This window comes from Tamandua tetradactyla, chromosome 12 (genome assembly GCF_023851605.1).
Source record: "Tamandua tetradactyla isolate mTamTet1 chromosome 12, mTamTet1.pri, whole genome shotgun sequence".
In the NCBI taxonomy this organism is placed as follows: domain Eukaryota; kingdom Metazoa; phylum Chordata; class Mammalia; order Pilosa; family Myrmecophagidae; genus Tamandua; species Tamandua tetradactyla.
In genome coordinates this window covers 100563884-100583230 of record NC_135338.1, presented here as the reverse complement: position 1 = coordinate 100583230, position 19347 = coordinate 100563884, and the positions used below count along the sequence as shown (strand labels likewise).

The window sequence follows — 19347 nt, the reverse complement described above, 5'->3', positions numbered from 1 at the left end:
GTGTGCGTTTGTTCTGGCCGCCATCTGAGCCAGGCATGAACCAGCTGCCCGGCCATGGGGCACGTCCACCACCCGATGAGAGGCGGAGCTGAGATGAGTGGCTGGGGGCGGAGGCCTCTGCCCTTCTCGGGCCCTGACACCCCCTCTGTGGTGCTGACTGTGGGCTCCTTGCACACCACAGGTACCCGCTGCCCTCTCCTCTCTGCTGGCGCTGGCGCTGGGAGCAGGAGGTGAGAGCACGCCGCTTTCGAGGAGGGTGGTCTGAGCAGGATGCCCCCTCCGTGTTGGGGGAGGGTGGGGGAAAGCCACCCTCTGGGCGGCTCTGGGGGCTACTGAGCTTGCCAGGGCGCTGGGCCTTCTAGGAGGTGCCCAGGTGCTGCCACTGAGCCTGCCTCCTGCTCTCCCAGTGTCCTCCACGCGCGGTGGCCACCTACGGTCCACTGTGCGCTGGGACCAGAGCGGGTGGTGGGCACCGCAGGGCTGAGCGGGTGGTGCAGCTCCGGGCAGGTGGGCACTTCACAGGGCCGAGCGGGCGGGGCAGGGCAGGGAGGCCGCCCAGGCTGGGTGGCTCCAGTGGGAGCCTCAGGGCCGTGTCCTGCCAGTGGGTGCTCAGAGGCGCCAGGGTGGGGGCTCTGGGGGGGGGAGACCCGCAGGCTCCTCGGGGCTGGAGGCGCTGGCTCCACACCCCAAACCACCTCGCCTGGGGCTGTATTGGCATCATCTACACGGCCCAGCTCTCGACACTGAGGCAAAGGCCTGACTCGGACCCTATAAACTCATTTCCAGGTCGGAGCCACCCTCAAGCCGGGACTGCGGGCTGGGCACCAGCCGGCACCCCTGGCACTATCTTCTCAGGCAGAGCGAGCACAGCTATGGCAGACACCACGACACCGTCCTGCCCAACGCCTCTGACACGCGAGTTCTGCCCACGTGTGAAACGGGCCCAGCGGGAATTCTCGCTTCTACAGCACCCACCGTAAGGCCTCGGCAGCACCAGCCCTGGGCCCCAGCTTTCTCATCTCTAAGCTTGGCTCTGTGTGACGGGTCAGAAGCAAATGTCTGAGGAAAACAGCCTGCTGAACGTCTCTGCATGTTTATGAACCGCCTTTTTAGAAATAACAACTCTGTGTTCTTCTACAGGTGATGCGACTCATTAAACATTATTTGTCGGGCGGGCCACGGTGGCGCAGCAGGCAGGGTTGTCGCCTGCCTGGGTCCCATTCCCGGTACCTGCCCGTGCAAGAAAAAAGTAAAAACTGTTTGTTGATGGGATTCAAGCTTAATCATTACCATCTACCAAAAATACCCACGCCTGATGCGCTGCGCCCTAATGCCAAGTCCCGCAATGAGCACGCGCTATGGCACATGGGTTTAAGTGGCAACGCGGGCTCCCGCCGCTGCACAAAAGCGTGACTTGTCTTCTGAGCTGACGCTTACAGATGCTGCAGAAGCCACGGTCATTTTCCTCACTGCCGCCTTCTCGAGGGGAACCCCTAAGATGACCACCCCTGTCCGCCGGCTGTCTGTGCCGCCCCAAGTTAGGGGGAAGGGAAGACAAATGAAGCCCGTGGTCGGGGGCCCGGCCACTGCTGGGTGGGAGTGCGCCCGCCTTCCTACAACGCGAGCCTTGCCAGCGGGTAAAAATCAGGAGCTTTCACCTGCACGCGCGACTCCCAGGTCTCCTGAGAAGCTGGGAAGGCCGTCAGGTCCCAGCAGCTCCCCCAGGGAGCACGCTCTCGGCCACCCCCGTGTACCCAGGGCTGCTGCTGACCTGCGCGGCAGCTCTCAGCAGTCCCCCGTCACCCCCGGGCGTGGTGTCTCCCGCCTTCCCCAGGTCTCCCTCCCACAATGTGACACGAGGGTCCAGGTGGGAGGCCGGCACTGGACAAGGCCCTGGCACCTGTCACGGTGTCCTGGGAAGTGCGCTGGACAGCTGCCCACCTGCCCCACCTTTAACACACGCCCAAGTATTAACATCCAGGATGATGCTATTTACATTTTAGTGAAGGAAGGTCCTTTGAAATCTATAATGATCTCGAAATACACAGTATCTGAAGTCATATAGTCCTGCAGCCATTTCAGCTGAGCATTCTTAAAATTCCCACAACTAAGTTCGAAAGTAAGTATTCCCTGCAGGGAGAAACGCCTGTCCCCCCAGCGCAGCCTTCAGTTTTGAAAAAAGAGAAGAGACTCTCCCCTTTCCCACACCAAGAGGTACTGATCAATAATGATGATGGTAGCTCAAATATTGATTTAAAAACAATCTTAAAAATACAGAAATGATCAAATGCTCAACCTTCCCGCTTTTCAGATTTTTAAGAATGCCAAGTAGTCCTTAGGGATAAATATTGCAGCTTTAGGATTTAAAGTTAGAAGGAACCTTCGGAAGTACCAAAGCCAATCACTTCATTTAGGGACAGCGTCCAAGCAGTCCAGAGATGTTAAAAATACTCACCTGTCACACACAGCCCCTGAGCCCCTGAACGACAACCTGAGCACCTGTTCCCTGGCTCACTCCTCTCACTCCTCTCCTGTCCTTAGCTCTGCCTCTGCCCAGGACTGAGAATGCAGAGACAGGCGTGCAGGAGCGCCGAGGGTGGAGGGGGGACCAAAGGAAAGAGGGGCAAGAACAGAAGAGAAAGGGAGAAGGAAGTAACCCGCCGAGTGAGCATCACCTTTGCCACTGCTCTTAGAAATTTTAATTTCCTCTTTGGAAATGTAGGTAAAAAGTACATATACTTCTATTTGCAAAGTGCCTGTCTTCTTTAATTTTCAAATTTCACACTTTACTTTTGAACAGATGTTTATTTTCCAACGTAATCCTAGACATTTTGCTCCAAAGAGGGAATGCCCTTGGCTCCAGAAATTATTCCAAAGTATCAAGAAATGTATAAAAGTCTCTTTTATACCTAAAGCGAGTTAGAATGTCTTAATATAAACTAAAGGGAGTTAGAATGTCTTAATATAAACCATTTGAGAGATTTATTTTGCCTCACTCGATATGCCTGTAGGACACATTTGGAACCCATGCTTGTTAACTAATCTCAGCCTTCTACATTTTTTAAGCCAGCCTCAGTCTGGAGACCCTTCGGTATAATTGTGTGAAGCAGCTATCCTCCTCGAGCATTTCAGTGGTTAAAAAAAAAAAACCTTTATTATAAATGAGTGGATACAAAATGAAAATATCCTTTGGCCTCTAGTCTTCAGATTCATTTAGTAAGTGACAACTTGGAGCCCAATAAGCATTATTCAGGGGTGGGGACGATACCTGAGCACAGGCCACTGGTCCCTACAGTATTTTTCCTTCAAAATCACAGGCTTTCAGGGCAATACCCAAACAATGGTACAACTTCAGTTCCGGGACTTTCCTCGGCCTCCTCCCTTTGGGGACCGACAGGCACGTGTGGACAGGCGGCCGCTTCTCCTGGCCAAGGCCGGCAAATGGACTTCTGTGTATGCAGCCCTCACTCCTCGGCCTGGCGCCCTACCCCACCCCTTCCCGTTTTGGGCTCCCTGGGCTCATTCTCTTCACCACCTAGCAAAGATTTTATCAAAGATTCCAGCCCAGTCTAATGACCGAGTCCACATAATGGACTTTCCCTCTTCTTCTTCTTCTTTTTTTTCCTTTAGAAAGAACAAATGAAGAAAATGTTCTTGGAATTCATTCCTGGCAGAGTCTCGTGAGCTTTGCTTTAAATTGTTAGTGAAATGCCTGACGTTTTTCCTTCACTTTATAAACATTATGTGCAGATCATTTGGAGTCCTAATGGAAAGTCACTTCCCACTAACGCAGGCCATAAAATGCCATTTTCTTTTGAAACTGGGAAACAAACAGCACGGGGCCCCTCCATATTTGCAAATTCTACCCCCAAATCGAGGTGGATGCTGGCGGCATGGGCTGGGAGGAAAGCTGCCGCCAGGGCCTGTCAGCAGAGGGCCCTCGGTGGGGGGGTGGGGTGGTACGCAGCTGCCCATGAGGCACGTGTCCCCTGCACAGGGAGGGCCGGGCTCCTCGGGCACCGTCTTCTGCAACTCTGTCATCTCGGGCTGAACGCTATCCATCTGACGACTCTCCTGCCCAGGGACTGAGCTTCTGGCCACAAAGGCCAAAAGCCCCGACATGCTGGGCTGGATGGAGACGGCAGGGCGCCGCTCTCCCAGCAGCGTATCCTTCCAACTTGAGTGCACGGACTGCCCCGGCGCCCTCGTGCTCGTCTGAATATTAGATGCCCCGCGATGGAGCCACGCGGAAATGAGCTATTCCCCATGCACTCGAACACTGCGCAACATCCCCTGGTATTCCTCTAATGACACAGAATGAATATCTTAAGGGAAGGGGTTAGTAGAGCTCAAATGCGGTGTTAGACCCCTATGGTTTACTACCCACTAGTTCTGGAACTTTTGTGAAAATCACACTTAACCTCACTGAGCCTTCACTTCTCATCTGTCAAATGGGGATAATCTGGCACTGGAAGTGTACATAGAGTATCTGCTATGCTGTCTGCTCATGGGAACCGACTATGATGACAAGGATACTGTTACTTTACATGGTTGCATGTTTTATCACTTCCTTGCAATACTGTTGAGGATGAAATGAGTAAAGCGTACAGAGCATCAGATGACGCCTGGCATATTGCAGGCACTCACGTGTTAGGTTCTTACACTTCTGAGGGGTCCTTTAAAATGCCTGTCCATCCTTACCACCCCACAGCTCCCAACGCCTGCTGGCACAGAGAGAGCCCGGCACAGGGAGCGAGTCCTCTCTGGGGCAAGGGAGACAGTGGGGCTGGGAGCTCACCCACAGCCCTGACCCCTGCGGGGACAGGGCCAGGGGGCAGGGGGCGAGCGGCAGGGACTGCGCTGGGGCTGGGACCCCACTGGGTTTGCTTCCCTTGCGTGTGATGCCCCGGGGGGAGGGGGAGGACTCACTTTCAAAGTCTTAAAATTGTTTATTTATATCCAGCTTCTTTCTAGAAAGACAATTCCACGTGGCTTACGGTAAAAGACATGTTTGACATAAAGATTTCTTAGATCAGAAACAGAACGACAAGTAACTTATCATCCAAACCAGGGAACTTCTGAGAGGAAAAGGGGCACTACCAAAGTTTACAGAGGGAAGCAGAACGCACTGGCCTGTCCCAGCCAGCCCGGCGCAGGGTCCCTGGTCCCGGAGCACTGGACAGGCCAAAGCAGCACCCGGACGTCTTGGGCTCCGGAAGGGCGGAGACCACTCCCCTCAGAGAAAGAGAGGCACCTGCTCCTCCTGCCACTACATACATTTTTTTGCTTATTCCAATATTCTTGTTGAAAATAGAATTTAAAGGCTATCTTGAAAAAAAGGCCTGCGTGAGGGTGAGACTCATGAAGCTGCAGGCACACGCAACTGCGTGTCTCTCCCTTTCACTTATTATCCTGTAAACATTCTTATGTTTCAACACAATCCCCATACAAATAATTAAATGGTTCTGAATAGCTGCATAATATCCCCGTTGATGAGCCCAAATTTACTTAGCCACCACCCTGCTAGCAGATATATCTGTGAGGCTGCTGCCCTGAGCGCACCGGGTCCCTCTGCACTGCGCATCACGGATACCGGAGCGTGCTCCTGCTGAGTCACTTCTTCCACACACGTGTGCAGGAGTGGGGCCAGGCAGGTATAAGCATTTTCATTCATTTTCACATGCACTGCTAAGTGGGTCTCCAGGCAGTTATCCAGGAGGGGCAAACAAGGACAGGTGGGTCAAAGCGCCTGGGGGCCACTGCCACAGCCCTCGCCGCACACGTGTGTGTCTGCTGTCCGCCCGCAGGACACAACTGAGCTGCCACAACAGAGGCCGCATGCCCCACGGAGCCTGAAACATTTCCTCTTTGGCTCTCCACAGAGAAAACGTCGCTGCTCCCTGTGTTATTCTAACTTAACAGGACGTGACCGGACGCTGCCAGCCACGAGAATGTACCGGACACCACACTCCCACGGAAACGGGTGACATGGCAGTGAGCAACAGGACAGTCTCTTCACAATGAATCTGCAGTAAATGTACATGGTAGAGGTACCAGCCACAAAATCCACTCTGCAGCTGGGCGGACCCCGAGCTGAAGCGGTTTGGCAGAGGGCAAGGAGGCAACAGGAGCCACTTCTGTGCCACTTCTTTAAGACCCCTCTGGCCCGGGACCTCCGTTCTTCCTCTCCATCTTGCCTGAACCACGGCCTTCCTAGGTCTCTCCAGCAGCTACTCTTACCCGAACACACAGAAAGCGGTACCAGGAGTGGGCCACTGCCATATAAAACCTAAAACCAGTGGCAGCGATGGAGCAGGCAGGCAGAGATGAGAGTGAAAAGACAAACTGGGCTTGAAAGCTGGGGGCCCTTGCTTTGTCATGGCAAAACAACTGGTAAAAGGTGTGGCAGCTTTGAAAGCAGACAGCATATCCACAGCTCCAGAGAAAGATGGGGGCACATGTGAGCAGCTCCATGGTGCTTCTGGTGAGTTATTACGAGAAAGAGAGAAACTCAGGCAAGAACTAGCCAGTTTGTAAGTAAAGACACAAAGGATGAGAGAAACACCAGAAACCGGGCCCCAGACACAGAGACAAGCAGGACAAGGTCTCCCTAAGCCTCACAAAGGAACGCAGCTCTGCAGCACAGCCTAAATAAAGGACACTGCCTTCCAGTTCAGGTCTGTCCTTCCGTGGCCTCCAGGTAGCTCCGTGGTTAAGAGAGGGTGAGCACGGGCTGGACAAGGAAGTAAAAGACTAAGGCACTCTTCAAAGCTGTATCTAGATAGTGATGTTTACAGTGTGACTGTGAGATTGTGAAAACCTCGTGTCTGATGCACCTTATACCCAGGGTATGGACAGATGAATGAAAAAATATGGATAAAAAGTAAATAATATAATGGGGGGACAAAGGTAAAATAAATTGGGTAAATGGAAATATCAGTGGTCAATGAGCGAGGGGTGAGGTACATGGTTTGTATGAGTTTGTCCTTTTTATTTCTTTTTCTGGAGTGATGCAAATGTTCTAAAAAGTGATCATGGTGATGAATACATAACTGTGTTATGATACTGTGAGCCACTGATTGTACAGTATGTATAAAAAACTTCTCAATAAATAAATAAATAAAAGCTGTATCTAGAAAAGAACTTTGAATGTTCTTCCCAGCCTACAGTACTTACTTGGAGCATACAGACCAGAAGTGAAGGAATTTATGATGGAGGACAGTACAAGCTGGGGTGAACTGACCTTCAGAGTTAACACATCAAGGAAATCAGATGCCCGCATAGCAGCAAAAATAACAGCCATTCTTAGGAACAAGAAGCACCTCAGTTGAGAGAAAAAAATCAGAACTTCAGAGTAGACCCAGACTTTGGAATAAGTAATCAGAAAACTTCAAAAAATCTCCTAAATCAATTTGAGGAGATGGAGGAAAAGATGCATAGAGAGATAAGGGGTATTAGGAAGACAACTTATGAATGTAAAAAAATAATTTGGAAGTATAAAAAGAAATGTAACAGAAATTATGGGGATGAAATGCACAATAATAGAGATAAAAAATACACTAGAGGGGACTTCCTGGAAGATGGCGGCTTAGTAAGACGCGCGGATCTTAGTTTCTTCTCCAGGACACCTACTAGGGGAGTAGAAACGATACAGAAAGCGCACAAAGCCACAACAGAGATAAAAAAGATAGCGTACCCCATCCTGGAACGGCTGGCTGGCTGAGAGAAGCAGCTCGGGTGAGATCACCGAGGCGCGCGGGCCTTACCGGGCGGGGTGGCAAGCAGCCGGAGTTACTCCCTTCCCCCTTCCCGGGCCGGCTGGGAGAATTGGAGAGGTGGTCCCCTGAAACCAAGGCGGCTGGCGCCCACACCACGCGCAGCCCCTGGACCAACTGAGAGAATTGGATCGGAAACCCCCAGGCCGCGGAGAACGGTGACGGGTGCGGGAGGCCCCTTCCAAACCCGTGACTCCCGGGGAACGTGCACTCTCTCGGGCGGGCCGCTGCCGCTGGCGCCCTCCAGCCACGCTTGTTGCCCAGGGCCGACTAGGAAATTCGGACAGGCTCTTTCCCTGGCTGCGGCGACCAGCAACCCTCCCTGCGTTCGGACCCCGGGCCGGCTCAAGCCGCTTCGGCTAGCGAACCCCCAGGACGGCGAGAGTTTTCCAAAGTTTAAGGTCCCACAGCACCTTTTACTGGTGGGACCCGCAGACAAACGTGTGCCACGAGCGCCACCTACTGGGCAGGATAAGAAAAACAGAACCCAGAGATTTCACAGAAAAATCTTCCAAACTTTTGGATCCAATACCCAGGGAAATCTGTCTAAATGCGCAGACGCCAACAGAAGATAACAGATCACGCTCAAATAATTGAAAATATGGCCCAGTCAAAGGAACAAACCAATAGTTCAAATGAGATACAGGAGCTGAGACAACTAATGCTAAATATACGAACAGAAATGGAAAACCTCTTCAAAAACGAAATCGATAAATTGAGGGAGGACATGAAGAAGACATGGGCTGAACATAAAGAAGAAATAGAAAAACTGAAAAAGCAAATCACAGAACTTATGGAAGTGAAGGACAAAGTAGAAAAGATAGAAAAAACAATGGATACCTACAATGATAGATTCAAAGAGACAGAAGATAGAATTAGTGATTTGGAGGATGGAACATCTGAATTCCAAAAAGAAACAGAAACTATCGGGAAAAGAATGGAAAAATTTGAACAGGGTATCAGGGAACTCAAGGACAATATGAACCGCACAAATATACGTGTTGTGGGTGTCCCAGAAGGAGAAGAGAAGGGAAAAGGAGGAGAAAAACTAATGGAAGAAATTTTCACTGAAAATTTCCCAACTCTTATGAAAGACCTAAAATTACAGATCCAAGAAGTGCAGTGCACCCCAAAGAGATTAGACCCAAATAGGCGTTCTCCAAGACACTTACTAGTTAGAATGTCAGAGGTCAAAGAGAAAGAGAGGATCTTGAAAGCAGCAAGAGAAAAACAATCCATCACATACAAGGGAAACCCAATAAGACTATGTGTAGATTTCTCAGCAGAAACCATGGAGGCTAGAAGACAGTGGGATGATATATTTAAATTACTAAAAGAGAAAAACTGCCAACCAAGACTCCTATATCCAGCAAAATTGTCCTTCAAAAATGAGGGAGAAATTAAAACATTCTCAGACAAAAAGTCACTGAGAGAATTTGTGACCAAGAGACCAGCTCTGCAAGAAATACTAAAGGGAGCACTAGAGTCAGAACCAAAAAGACAGAAGAGAGAGGTATGGAGAAGAGTGTAGAAAGAAGGAAAGTCAGATATGATATATATATAATACAAAAGGCAAAATGGCAGAGGAAAATATTATCCAAACAGTAATAACACTAAATGTTAATGGACTGAATTCCCCAATCAAAAGACATAGATTGGCAGAATGGATTAAAAAACAGGATCCTTCTATATGCTGTCTACAGGAAACACATCTTAGACCCAAAGATAAACATAGGTTGAAAGTGAAAGGTTGGGAAAAGATATTTCATGCAAATAACAACCAGAAAATAGCAGGAGTGGCTATACTAATATCCAACAAGTTAGACTTCAAATGTAAAACAGTTAAAAGAGACAAAGAAGGACACTATCTACTAATAAAAGGAACAATTAAACAAGAAGACATAACAATCATAAATATTTACGCACCGAACCAGAATGCCCCAAAATACGTGAGGAATACACTGCAAACACTGAAAAGGGAAATAGACACAAATACCATAATAGTTGGAGACTTCAATTCCCCACTCTCATCAATGGACAGAACATCTAGACAGAGGATCAATAAAGAAATAGAGAATCTGAATATTACTATAAAGGAGCTAGACTTAACAGACATTTATAGGACATTACATCCCACAACAGCAGGATACACCTTTTTCTCAAGTGCTCATGGATCATTCTCAAAGATAGACCATATGCTGGGTCACAAAGCAAGTCTTAACAAATTTAAAAAGATTGAAATCATACACAACACTTTCTCGGATCATAAAGGAATGAAGTTGGAAATCAATAATAGGCGGAATGCCAGAAAACTCACAAATACCTGGAGGCTCAACAACACACTCCTAAACAACGAGTGGGTCAAAGAAGAAATTGCAAGAGAAATTAGTAAATACCTCGAGGCAAATGAAAATGAAAACACAACATATCAAAACTTATGGGATGCAGCAAAGGCAGTGCTAAGAGGGAAATTTATTGCCCTAAATGCCTATATCAGAAAAGAAGAAAAGGCAAAAATGCAGGAATTAACTGTTCAATTGGAAGAACTGGAGAAAGAACAGCAAACTAATCCCAAAGCAAGCAAAAGGAAAGAAATAACAAGGATCAGAGCAGAAATAAATGAAATTGAAAATATGAAAACAGTAGAGAAAATCAATAAGACCAGAAGTTGGTTCTATGAGAAAATCAATAAGATTGATGGGCCCCTATCAAGATTGACAAAAAGAAGAAGAGAGAGGATGCAAATAAATAAGATCAGAAATGGAAGAGGAGACATAACTACTGACCTCACAGAAATAAAGGAGGTAATAACAGGATACTATGAACAACTTTACGCTAATAAATACAACAATTTAGAGGAAATGGACGGGTTCCTGGAAAGACATGAACAACCAACTTTGACTCAAGAAGACATAGATGACCTCAACAAACCAATCACAAGTAAAGAAATTGAACTAGTCATTCAAAAGCTTCCTAAAAAGAAAAGTCCAGGACCAGATGGCTTCACATGTGAATTCTACCAAACGTTCCAGAAAGAATTAGTACCAATTCTCTTCAAACTCTTCAAAAAAATCGAAGTGGAGGGAAAACTACCTAATTCATTCTATGAAGCCAACATCACCCTCATACCAAAACCAGGCAAAGATATTACAAAAAAAGAAAACTACAGACCAATCTCTCTAATGAATACAGATGCAAAAATCCTCAATAAAATTCTAGCAAATCCTATCCAACAACACATTAAAAGAATTATACATCATGACCAAGTAGGATTCATCCCAGGTATGCAAGGATGGTTCAACATAAGAAAATCAATTAATGTAATACACCATATCAACAAATCAAAGCAGAAAAATCGCATGATCATCTCAATTGATGCAGAGAAGGCATTCGACAAGATTCAACATCCTTTCCTGTTGAAAACACTTCAAAAGATAGGAATACAAGGGAACTTCCTTAAAATGATAGAGGGAATATATGAAAAACCCACAGCTAATATCCTCAATGGGGAAAAATTGAAAACTTTCCCCCTAAGATCAGGAACAAGACAAGGATGTCCACTATCACCACTATTATTCAACATTGTGTTGGAGGTTTAGCCAGAGCAATTAGACAAGAAAAAGAAATACAAGGCATCAAAATTGGAAAGGAAGAAGTAAAACTATCACTGTTTGCAGACGATATGATACTATACGTCGAAAACCCGGAAAAATCCACAACAAAACTACTAGAGCTAATAAATGAGTACAGCAAAGTAGCAGGTTACAAGATCAACATTCAAAAATCTGTAGCATTTCTATACACTAGTAATGAACAAGCTGAGAGGGAAATCAAGAAACGAATCCCATTTACAATTGCAACTAAAAGAATAAAATACCTAGGAATAAATTTAACTAAAGAGACAAAAAACCTATATAAAGAAAACTACAAAAAACTGCTAAAAGAAATCACAGAAGACCTAAATAGATGGAAGGGCATACCGTGTTCATGGATTGGAAGACTAAATATAGTTAAGATGTCAATCCTACCTAAATTGATTTACAGATTCAATGCAATACCAATCAAAATCCCAACAACTTATTTTTCAGAAATAGAAAAACCAATAAGCAAATTTATCTGGAAGGGCAGGGTGCCCCGAATCGCTAAAAACATCTTGAGGAAAAAAAACGAAGCTGGAGGTCTCGCGCTGCCTGACTTTAAGGCATATTATGAAGCCACAGTGGTCAAAACAGCATGGTATTGGCATAAAGATAGATATATCGACCAATGGAATCGAATAGAGTGCTCAGATATAGACCCTCTCATCTATGGACATTTGATCTTTGATAAGGCAGTCAAGCCAACTCACCTGGGACAGAGCAGTCTCTTCAATAAATGGTGCCTAGAGAATTGGATATCCATATGCAAAAGAATGAAAGAAGACCCATATCTCACACCTTATACAAAAGTTAAGTCAAAATGGATCAAAGATCTAAACGTTAGGTCTAAGACCATAAAACAGTTAGAGGAAAATGTTGGGAGATATCTTATGGATCTTACAACTGGAGGCGGTTTTATGGACCTTAAACCTAAAGCAAGAGCACTGAAGAAGGAAATAAATAAATGGGAACTCCTCAAAATTAAACACTTCTGTGCATCAAAGAACTTCATCAAGAAAGTAGAAAGACAGCCTTCACAATGGGAGACAATATTTGGAAATGATATATCAGATAAAGATCTAGTATCCAGAATTTATAAAGAGATTGTTCATCTCAACAACAAAAAGACAGCCAACCCAATTACAAAATGGGAAAAAGACTTGAACAGACACCTCTCAGAAGAGGAAATACGGATGGCCAAGAGGCACATGAAGAGATGCTCAATGTCCCTGGCCATTAGAGAAATGCAAATCAAAACCACAATGAGATATCATCTCACACCCACCAGAATGGCCATTATCAACAAAACAGAAAATGACAAGTGCTGGAGAGGATGCGGAGAAAGAGGCACACTTATCCACTGTTGGTGGGAATGTCAAAGGGTGCAACCACTGTGGAAGGCAGTTTGGCGGTTCCTCAAAAAGCTGAATATAGAATTGCCATACGACCCAGCAATACCATTGCTAGGTATCTACTCAAAGGACTTAAGGGCAAAGACACAAACGGACATTTGCACACCAATGTTTATAGCAGCATTATTTACAATTGCAAAGAGATGGAAACAGCCAAAATCTCCATCAACAGAAGAGTGGCTAAACAAACTGTGGTATATACATACGATGGAATATTATGCAGCTTTAAGACAAGATAAACTTATGAACCATGTAATAACATGGATGGACCTAGAGAATATTATGCTGAGTGAATCCAGCCAAAAACTAAAGGACAAATACTGTATGGTCCCACTGATGTGAACGGACATTCGAGAATAAACTTGAAATATGTCATTGGTAACAGAGTTCAGCAGGAGTTAGAAACAGGGTAAGACAATGGGTAATTGAAGCTGAAGGGATACAGACTGTGCAACAGGACTAGATACAAAAACTCAAAAATGGACAGCACAATAATACCTAATTGTAAAGTAATCATGTTAAAACACTGAATGAAGCTGCATCTGAGCTATAGGTTTTTGTTTTGTTTTGTTTTGTTTTGATTTGATTTTACTATTATTACTTTTATTTTTTTCTCTATATTAACATTCTATATCTTTTTCGGTTATGTTGCTAGTTCTTCTAAACCAATGCAAATGTACTAAGAAATGATGATCATGCATCTATGTGATGATGTTAAGAATTAATGATTGCATATGTAGAATGGTATGATCTCTAAATGTTGGGTTAATTTCTTTATTTCCGTTAATTAAAGAAAAAAAAGAGAGAAGGGATAATTGGAGATGAAGGGATACAGACTGTACAACGGGACTGGATATAAAAACTCAGAAATGGACAGCACAATACTACCCAATTGTAATGCAATTATGTTAAAACACTGAATGAAGCTGCATGTGAGGTATAGGTTTTTTGTTTTTGTTTTTTTTGTTTTTTTTTCTTTCTATTATTGTTTTAATTCTTATTCTGTTGTCTTTTTCTTTTTCTAAATCGATGCAAATGTACTAAGAAATGATGAATATGCAACTATGTGATGTTATTAAGAATTACTGATTGTACATGTAGATTGGAATGATTTCTAATTGTTTTGTTAATTCTTTTTTTAATTAATAAGAAAAAAAAGAAAAAAAAACCAAATGGAACCACAATTATCAAATAAATACATTTTTCAGAAAAAAAAAATACACTAGAGGTATACAATGTAAGATCAGAACAAGCGGAAGAAAGAATCAGTGAACTAGTAGATAGGACAACCAAAACCAGTCAAAAGAAGAGACAGAGGAAAGAATGGAAAAAACTGAGCAGAGTTTCAGGGATCTGATTGCAGCATGATGCAAACATATGCATGATAAGTGTCCCAGAAGGAGGAGAGAAGGGAAAAGGGGCAGAAAAATATTTGAGGAAATAACGGCCCAAAATTTCCCAACTCTTACGAAAGACACAAATATGCATGTACAAGAAGCATGACACACACCAAACAGAATAAATCTTAACAGACCTACTCTAAGAGACATACTAATCAGAACGTCAAACACCAAAGATAAAGAGAGAATCCTGAAAACAGCAAGAGAAAAGTGGTTTGTCACTGTGCTGGCTTGAAAGTGTTGTGTACCCCAGAAAAGCCACGTCCTTTCATTGTGATTCCATATTGTGGGGTGGAAACCTTTGATTAGATTGTTTCCATGGAGACAGACTCATTCCATTACGGGTATGGCCTTTTGATTAGAGGTGTGACTCTGTCCATTCAAGGTGGGTCTTGATTAGTTTATTGGAGTCCTTTAAAAGGGGAAATATTTTGGAGTTACTTCAGAGCCGACAGAGATGCAGACATCTGGAGATGCATGGTACGCCAACAGAGACAGCAGATGACTAGACCAGGACATTTGGAGAAGCAGTGCCTTCCCATGGGATGCTCAGCCAGACAGAACCCAGAGTTGTGAAGCTAAGTGAAGGCCACAGACACTTGGAGAGGAAACCACTGGCATCAGAATCTGGAAGCAAAGGAATCGGGCACAAGGACCAGCAGATGCCAGCCATGGGCCTTCCCATGTGACAGACGTCGGCTTTTCTGTCTTTCTCTGAATGCCCTAGTTTGGACATTTTTATAGCCTTAGAACTATAAACCTGTGATTCAGTAAATTCTCTTTTAAACAGCTGTCCATGTCTGATATGCTGCATTCTGGCAGCATGTAACAAACTAATAGAGTCACATAAAAAAGAACCACAATAAGACTAAGTGCAGATTTCTCACCAGGCAGAAGGCAATGACATGATGTGTTTAATGTACTGAAAGAGAAAAACTGCCAGTCAAGATGAGGGAGACTTTTAAAAATTTACAGATAAACAGAAACTAAGAGAGTTTGTCAACAAGAAACGTGCCCTATAAGAAACAGTAAAGGGAGTTCTGCAGGCTGAAAGAAAAAGACAGGATAAAAGAAACTAAGATTACCAGTAGGGGAAACTCGGGGTAAAAAAAGAGACAAAAAAAAAGATATGACATCTAAAACCAAAGGATGAAATGGTTGAAGTACTGTCTTATAGTGATAACACTGAGTGGTAACAGAGTAAACTCCCCAATAAAAACACATATGCACACACAAATTGGCATAATGGATTAAAATATGATCCAATACGCTTTCTATAAGAGACGCACCTTAGGTCCAGAGACACAAATAGGTCGAAAGGTTGGAAAAAGATATTTCACACAAATAGTAACCAAAAAAGAACTGGGGTAGCTATAGTAGTATCAGAAAAAGATAGACTTTAAATACAAAACTGCTATGAGACAAAGAAGGACATTATGTATTAAAAAGAAATAACAACATAATATTATGTACCTAATCATGGTGTCCAAAAAACATGAGGCAAATACTGGCAAAACTGAAGGAAGAAATAGATGTTTCTACAATAACAGGTGGAGACTTCAATGTACCACTCTCCTCAATAGACAGGATGCCTGTACAGAGGAACAACAAGGAAACGAACAACTTGAAAAATATGACAACTGAACCAGACCTAGCAGACATTACAAAATACTGAAACCCAAAACAGCAGAATGTACACTCTTTTCAAATGCTCACAGATCATTCTCCAGGATAGACCAAAACAAAACGGTCACAAAACAAGTCTGAATAGGTTGAAATTAGACAAAGCACTTCCTCTGACCATACTGGGGTGAAGCTGGAAATCAGTAACAGGAGCCCTAAATAGCCAGAAACGTCCTGAAAAAGAAGAACAAAGCTGGAGGACTTACACTTTCCCACTTTAAAGCATATTTCAAAGCTACAATGGTCAAATAGCATGGTATTGGTACAAGGATAGACATACTGACCAACGGAATGGAGTTGAAAGTTCAGAAATAGACTCTCATATCTATGGCCAAATGATATCTGAAAGCCTGACAAGTCCACTCAACTGGGAAAGAGTGGTCTCTTCAACAAATGTATGTGCTGGATACCCATATACAAAAGCATGAAAAAGGTCTCCTACCTCACATCACATAAAAAATTAACTCAAAATGGACCAAAGGCCTATAGATGAGAAACAAGACTATGAAACTTCAAGATCTTGTTGTAGGTACACAAAGTACAAGTAATGAGAGAAAAAATAGATAAACGGGAGCTCCTCCAAATAAAAACTTTTGTGCATCAAAGCACTTTGTCAAAAGCGAAAAGTGGGAGAATATATCCAATAAGGGTGTGATATCCAGAATATATAAAGAAATCCTACAACTCAGAAATAAAAAGACATACAACCCAATTAAGAAATGGCAAAAGACTTGAATAGACATTTCTCCAAACAGGATACACAAATGGCTAAAAAGCACATGAAAAGATGCTCAGCATCACTAGCTATAAGGGAAATGCAAATCCAAACCACAATGAGGGGCGGTGCGGTGGAGGCTCAGTGGCGGAATTCTCTGCCAGGCCAGGGACCCAGGTCACTTCCCGGAGCCTGCCCATGCCAAAAAAACCCACAGTGAGATATCATTTCACACCTACTAAAATGGCCACTATTTAAAACACAGAAAGCTACAAGCGTGGGGGAGAGGATGTGGAGGAACAGAAACACTCACGCAAGTTCAAAATGATGATAACACCATGAATATTCATTTAATTAAAATTGTGATTATAAGTATAAGGCTGGGGGGAGAAGGAAGAATATGAGAGACGGGAGGGCATGGAGCTACCATCTTTCATAACAGAAGTCAATATATAGTATTCAAAACCAAAAGATCAGGTGAAGGACAAGCTGCAGAGGGAGAGAAAATGTTTACAAACTACAGATCCAAGAAAGGTCTTGTATCTAGAGCATGCAAAAAACGCTCAAAACCGATCTGTAAAAAACAAACATTCGAACTGGAAAATGGGCAAAAGACTTGGAGACATTTCACCAAGGAGGATACAGAAATGGCAAATAAGCACACAGAAAGATGTTCAACATCATTAGCCATTAGGGAAATGAAATTAAAACCATAATGAGATCTCACTATACACCTATCAAAATGGCTAAAATTTAAAAAAAAACAGTGACAGCAGGAAATGGCAGCTGGGATGCAGAGACACCAGGCAGCAATGACTGCTGGCAGGAGTGTGAGTGAGCTCAGACACTAGGGAAAGCAGCTGGGCAGTTTCTTTAAAAACTACACATGCAGCCACCTTATGACCCAGAAACTGAACCCCTGGGCATTTATCCCGGAGAAATGAAGACGAATGATCACCCAAAACATGTACAGGAGAGTTTACAACAGCTTTCCTTGTAATGTCCCCAAATGGAAACAAACCAAATGTCCTCCAACAGGTGAACTTTTAAACACGCTGTGGTCCACCCACACCATGGGCTGCTACTCAGCAAAAACACCACAGGAAGCAGCGGTGACACATACAACCTGCAGAATTGCCTGAGTGGGAAAAAGTCCCCGAACGTTCACACTGTAGGATTCCACCGATGTGACCAGATTATAGAAATGGCCCCCAGCTTAGGCAGCGGCTGCTAAGGATGGCTCAGGGATGGGCAGCAGGTCTTGGCGCATACTAAAGGGCCACAGGAAGGAATTCCGCGTGGAGAGACTGCTTTCCATCCTGACTGCACCAAGTCCACGTTAGCTGTGAGTGCCACTGTAGTTCGCTTGACAACACCATTTTGCCAGATGTTACCTTGGGGGTTGCTGGGTGAAGGGCAGCCAGGGGGTCTCTAAGTGTTGGTTCTTACGACTGCATATAAATCTACAATTATCTCAAAATAAAAAGTTCAATTACAAAAACGTATAGAAACCGCCCAAAATAAATCATGGAATAAAATCTTGAAGGGTCAAATCTTCTACTTTTCAGTTACAGCAAACAACATACAAAGAAGCAATTACACTGAAAGCAACAGGGAAGCACAGACATACCAACAGAAAGGGAAATCAGAGTGAATTTCTTGGAGCCAAACACATTGGAGATGACACTGAAATTTTTTGACAATAAGCCATTTTCAGGGAAAAAGTATCAAGACAGGCACGCAGAAGAAGAGAAGCAGAGTGAACACAGGAAGCTGCTAAAAGGCAAGAGTCTGGAGCCTGGCAACTCACCTCTCAGCAGGAGAGAGAACGGGCTGTGAACAGAGCGTCCGAATTCCGGAGGAATCAGTGGTCCTGAGGGATGTGTCCACAGCCACCCCTAACGTGGTGGTTTGAAGCTGGACGTCCGCAGGAGAGCACGTCCTGAAACATAATCCCATCCTGGGGATGTGCGCCCACTGCAAGGAGGACCTCTGGTGAGGTGCTGCAGGAAAGGTGTGGCCCAGCCCAGGCAGAGGTGGAGCCCCTGACAAACAGAATGAAACTCAGAGGGAGAGACAAGAAGCCACGGACGCAAGAGAAGCTGCAAGTCAGCAGATCCGGGAAGAGAAGGGAGAGGCAGGAGAGGCGCCGTCCACTCCGCCACATGACAGAAGTCAAGGATGGAGGACTGCCTGCGGCCAGCACACAACGCTGGCCTTGGGAAGAAAGCATCGCCTTGACCACGTCATGATTTGGACTTTCTCTTGGCCTCAAACTCGTGAGCTAATAAATTTCCATTGTCTAAGCCAACCCAATGCACAGTCCTTGCTTGTGCAGTCAAGAGATTAGAAGACCAAACCAAACACCTAAACACACTAGAGGAAACATTTAGAAATGAAAGGATAAAGAAGCTCTTCGTGCTAGTTAAAATTTTAAAAAATAAATTATATACAAGGGAAGAGAATCAGAATGATAGTAGATTTTCATCAGCAATTCTGATGTAAGACGCAATGGAGAAGTAACTTCAGAGTTCTGAGGAAAAAAGTTAAGTTTTAGAATTCCACATCTTGGCAAGTATGAAAGTTAGAAGGATTTTCAGTGACTCAGTGTTGCTACCCACATACTGTGCTGAAAGAATTACTAGCTACACACCAGCAAGAGGAAAAATAAATCCAAAACGAAAAGGAGGACACGAGGATCAATATGCAAAGAATCCAGTAACT

The 19347-nt window shown here is 44.5% G+C and overlaps 1 protein-coding gene across 9 annotated transcripts in view; it reads right to left on the bottom strand.

Moving 5' to 3' along the window:
* The window catches only part of SH3GL3 (SH3 domain containing GRB2 like 3, endophilin A3), a 131682-nt gene that overhangs the window by 6251 nt on the left and 106084 nt on the right, over nucleotides 1–19347 (bottom strand). The window contains exon 9 of one of the 9 annotated variants that reach the window (XM_077124339.1): nucleotides 1011–1230. The exons of the other annotated variants lie outside the window; for them this stretch is intronic. Coding sequence (XP_076980454.1) covers nucleotides 1154–1230 — 77 coding nt within the window. The 3' untranslated portion in view covers nucleotides 1011–1153. Of the gene's footprint in view, nucleotides 1–1010; nucleotides 1231–19347 lie in introns of those variants that run through there. 9 annotated transcript variants of the gene reach the window in all.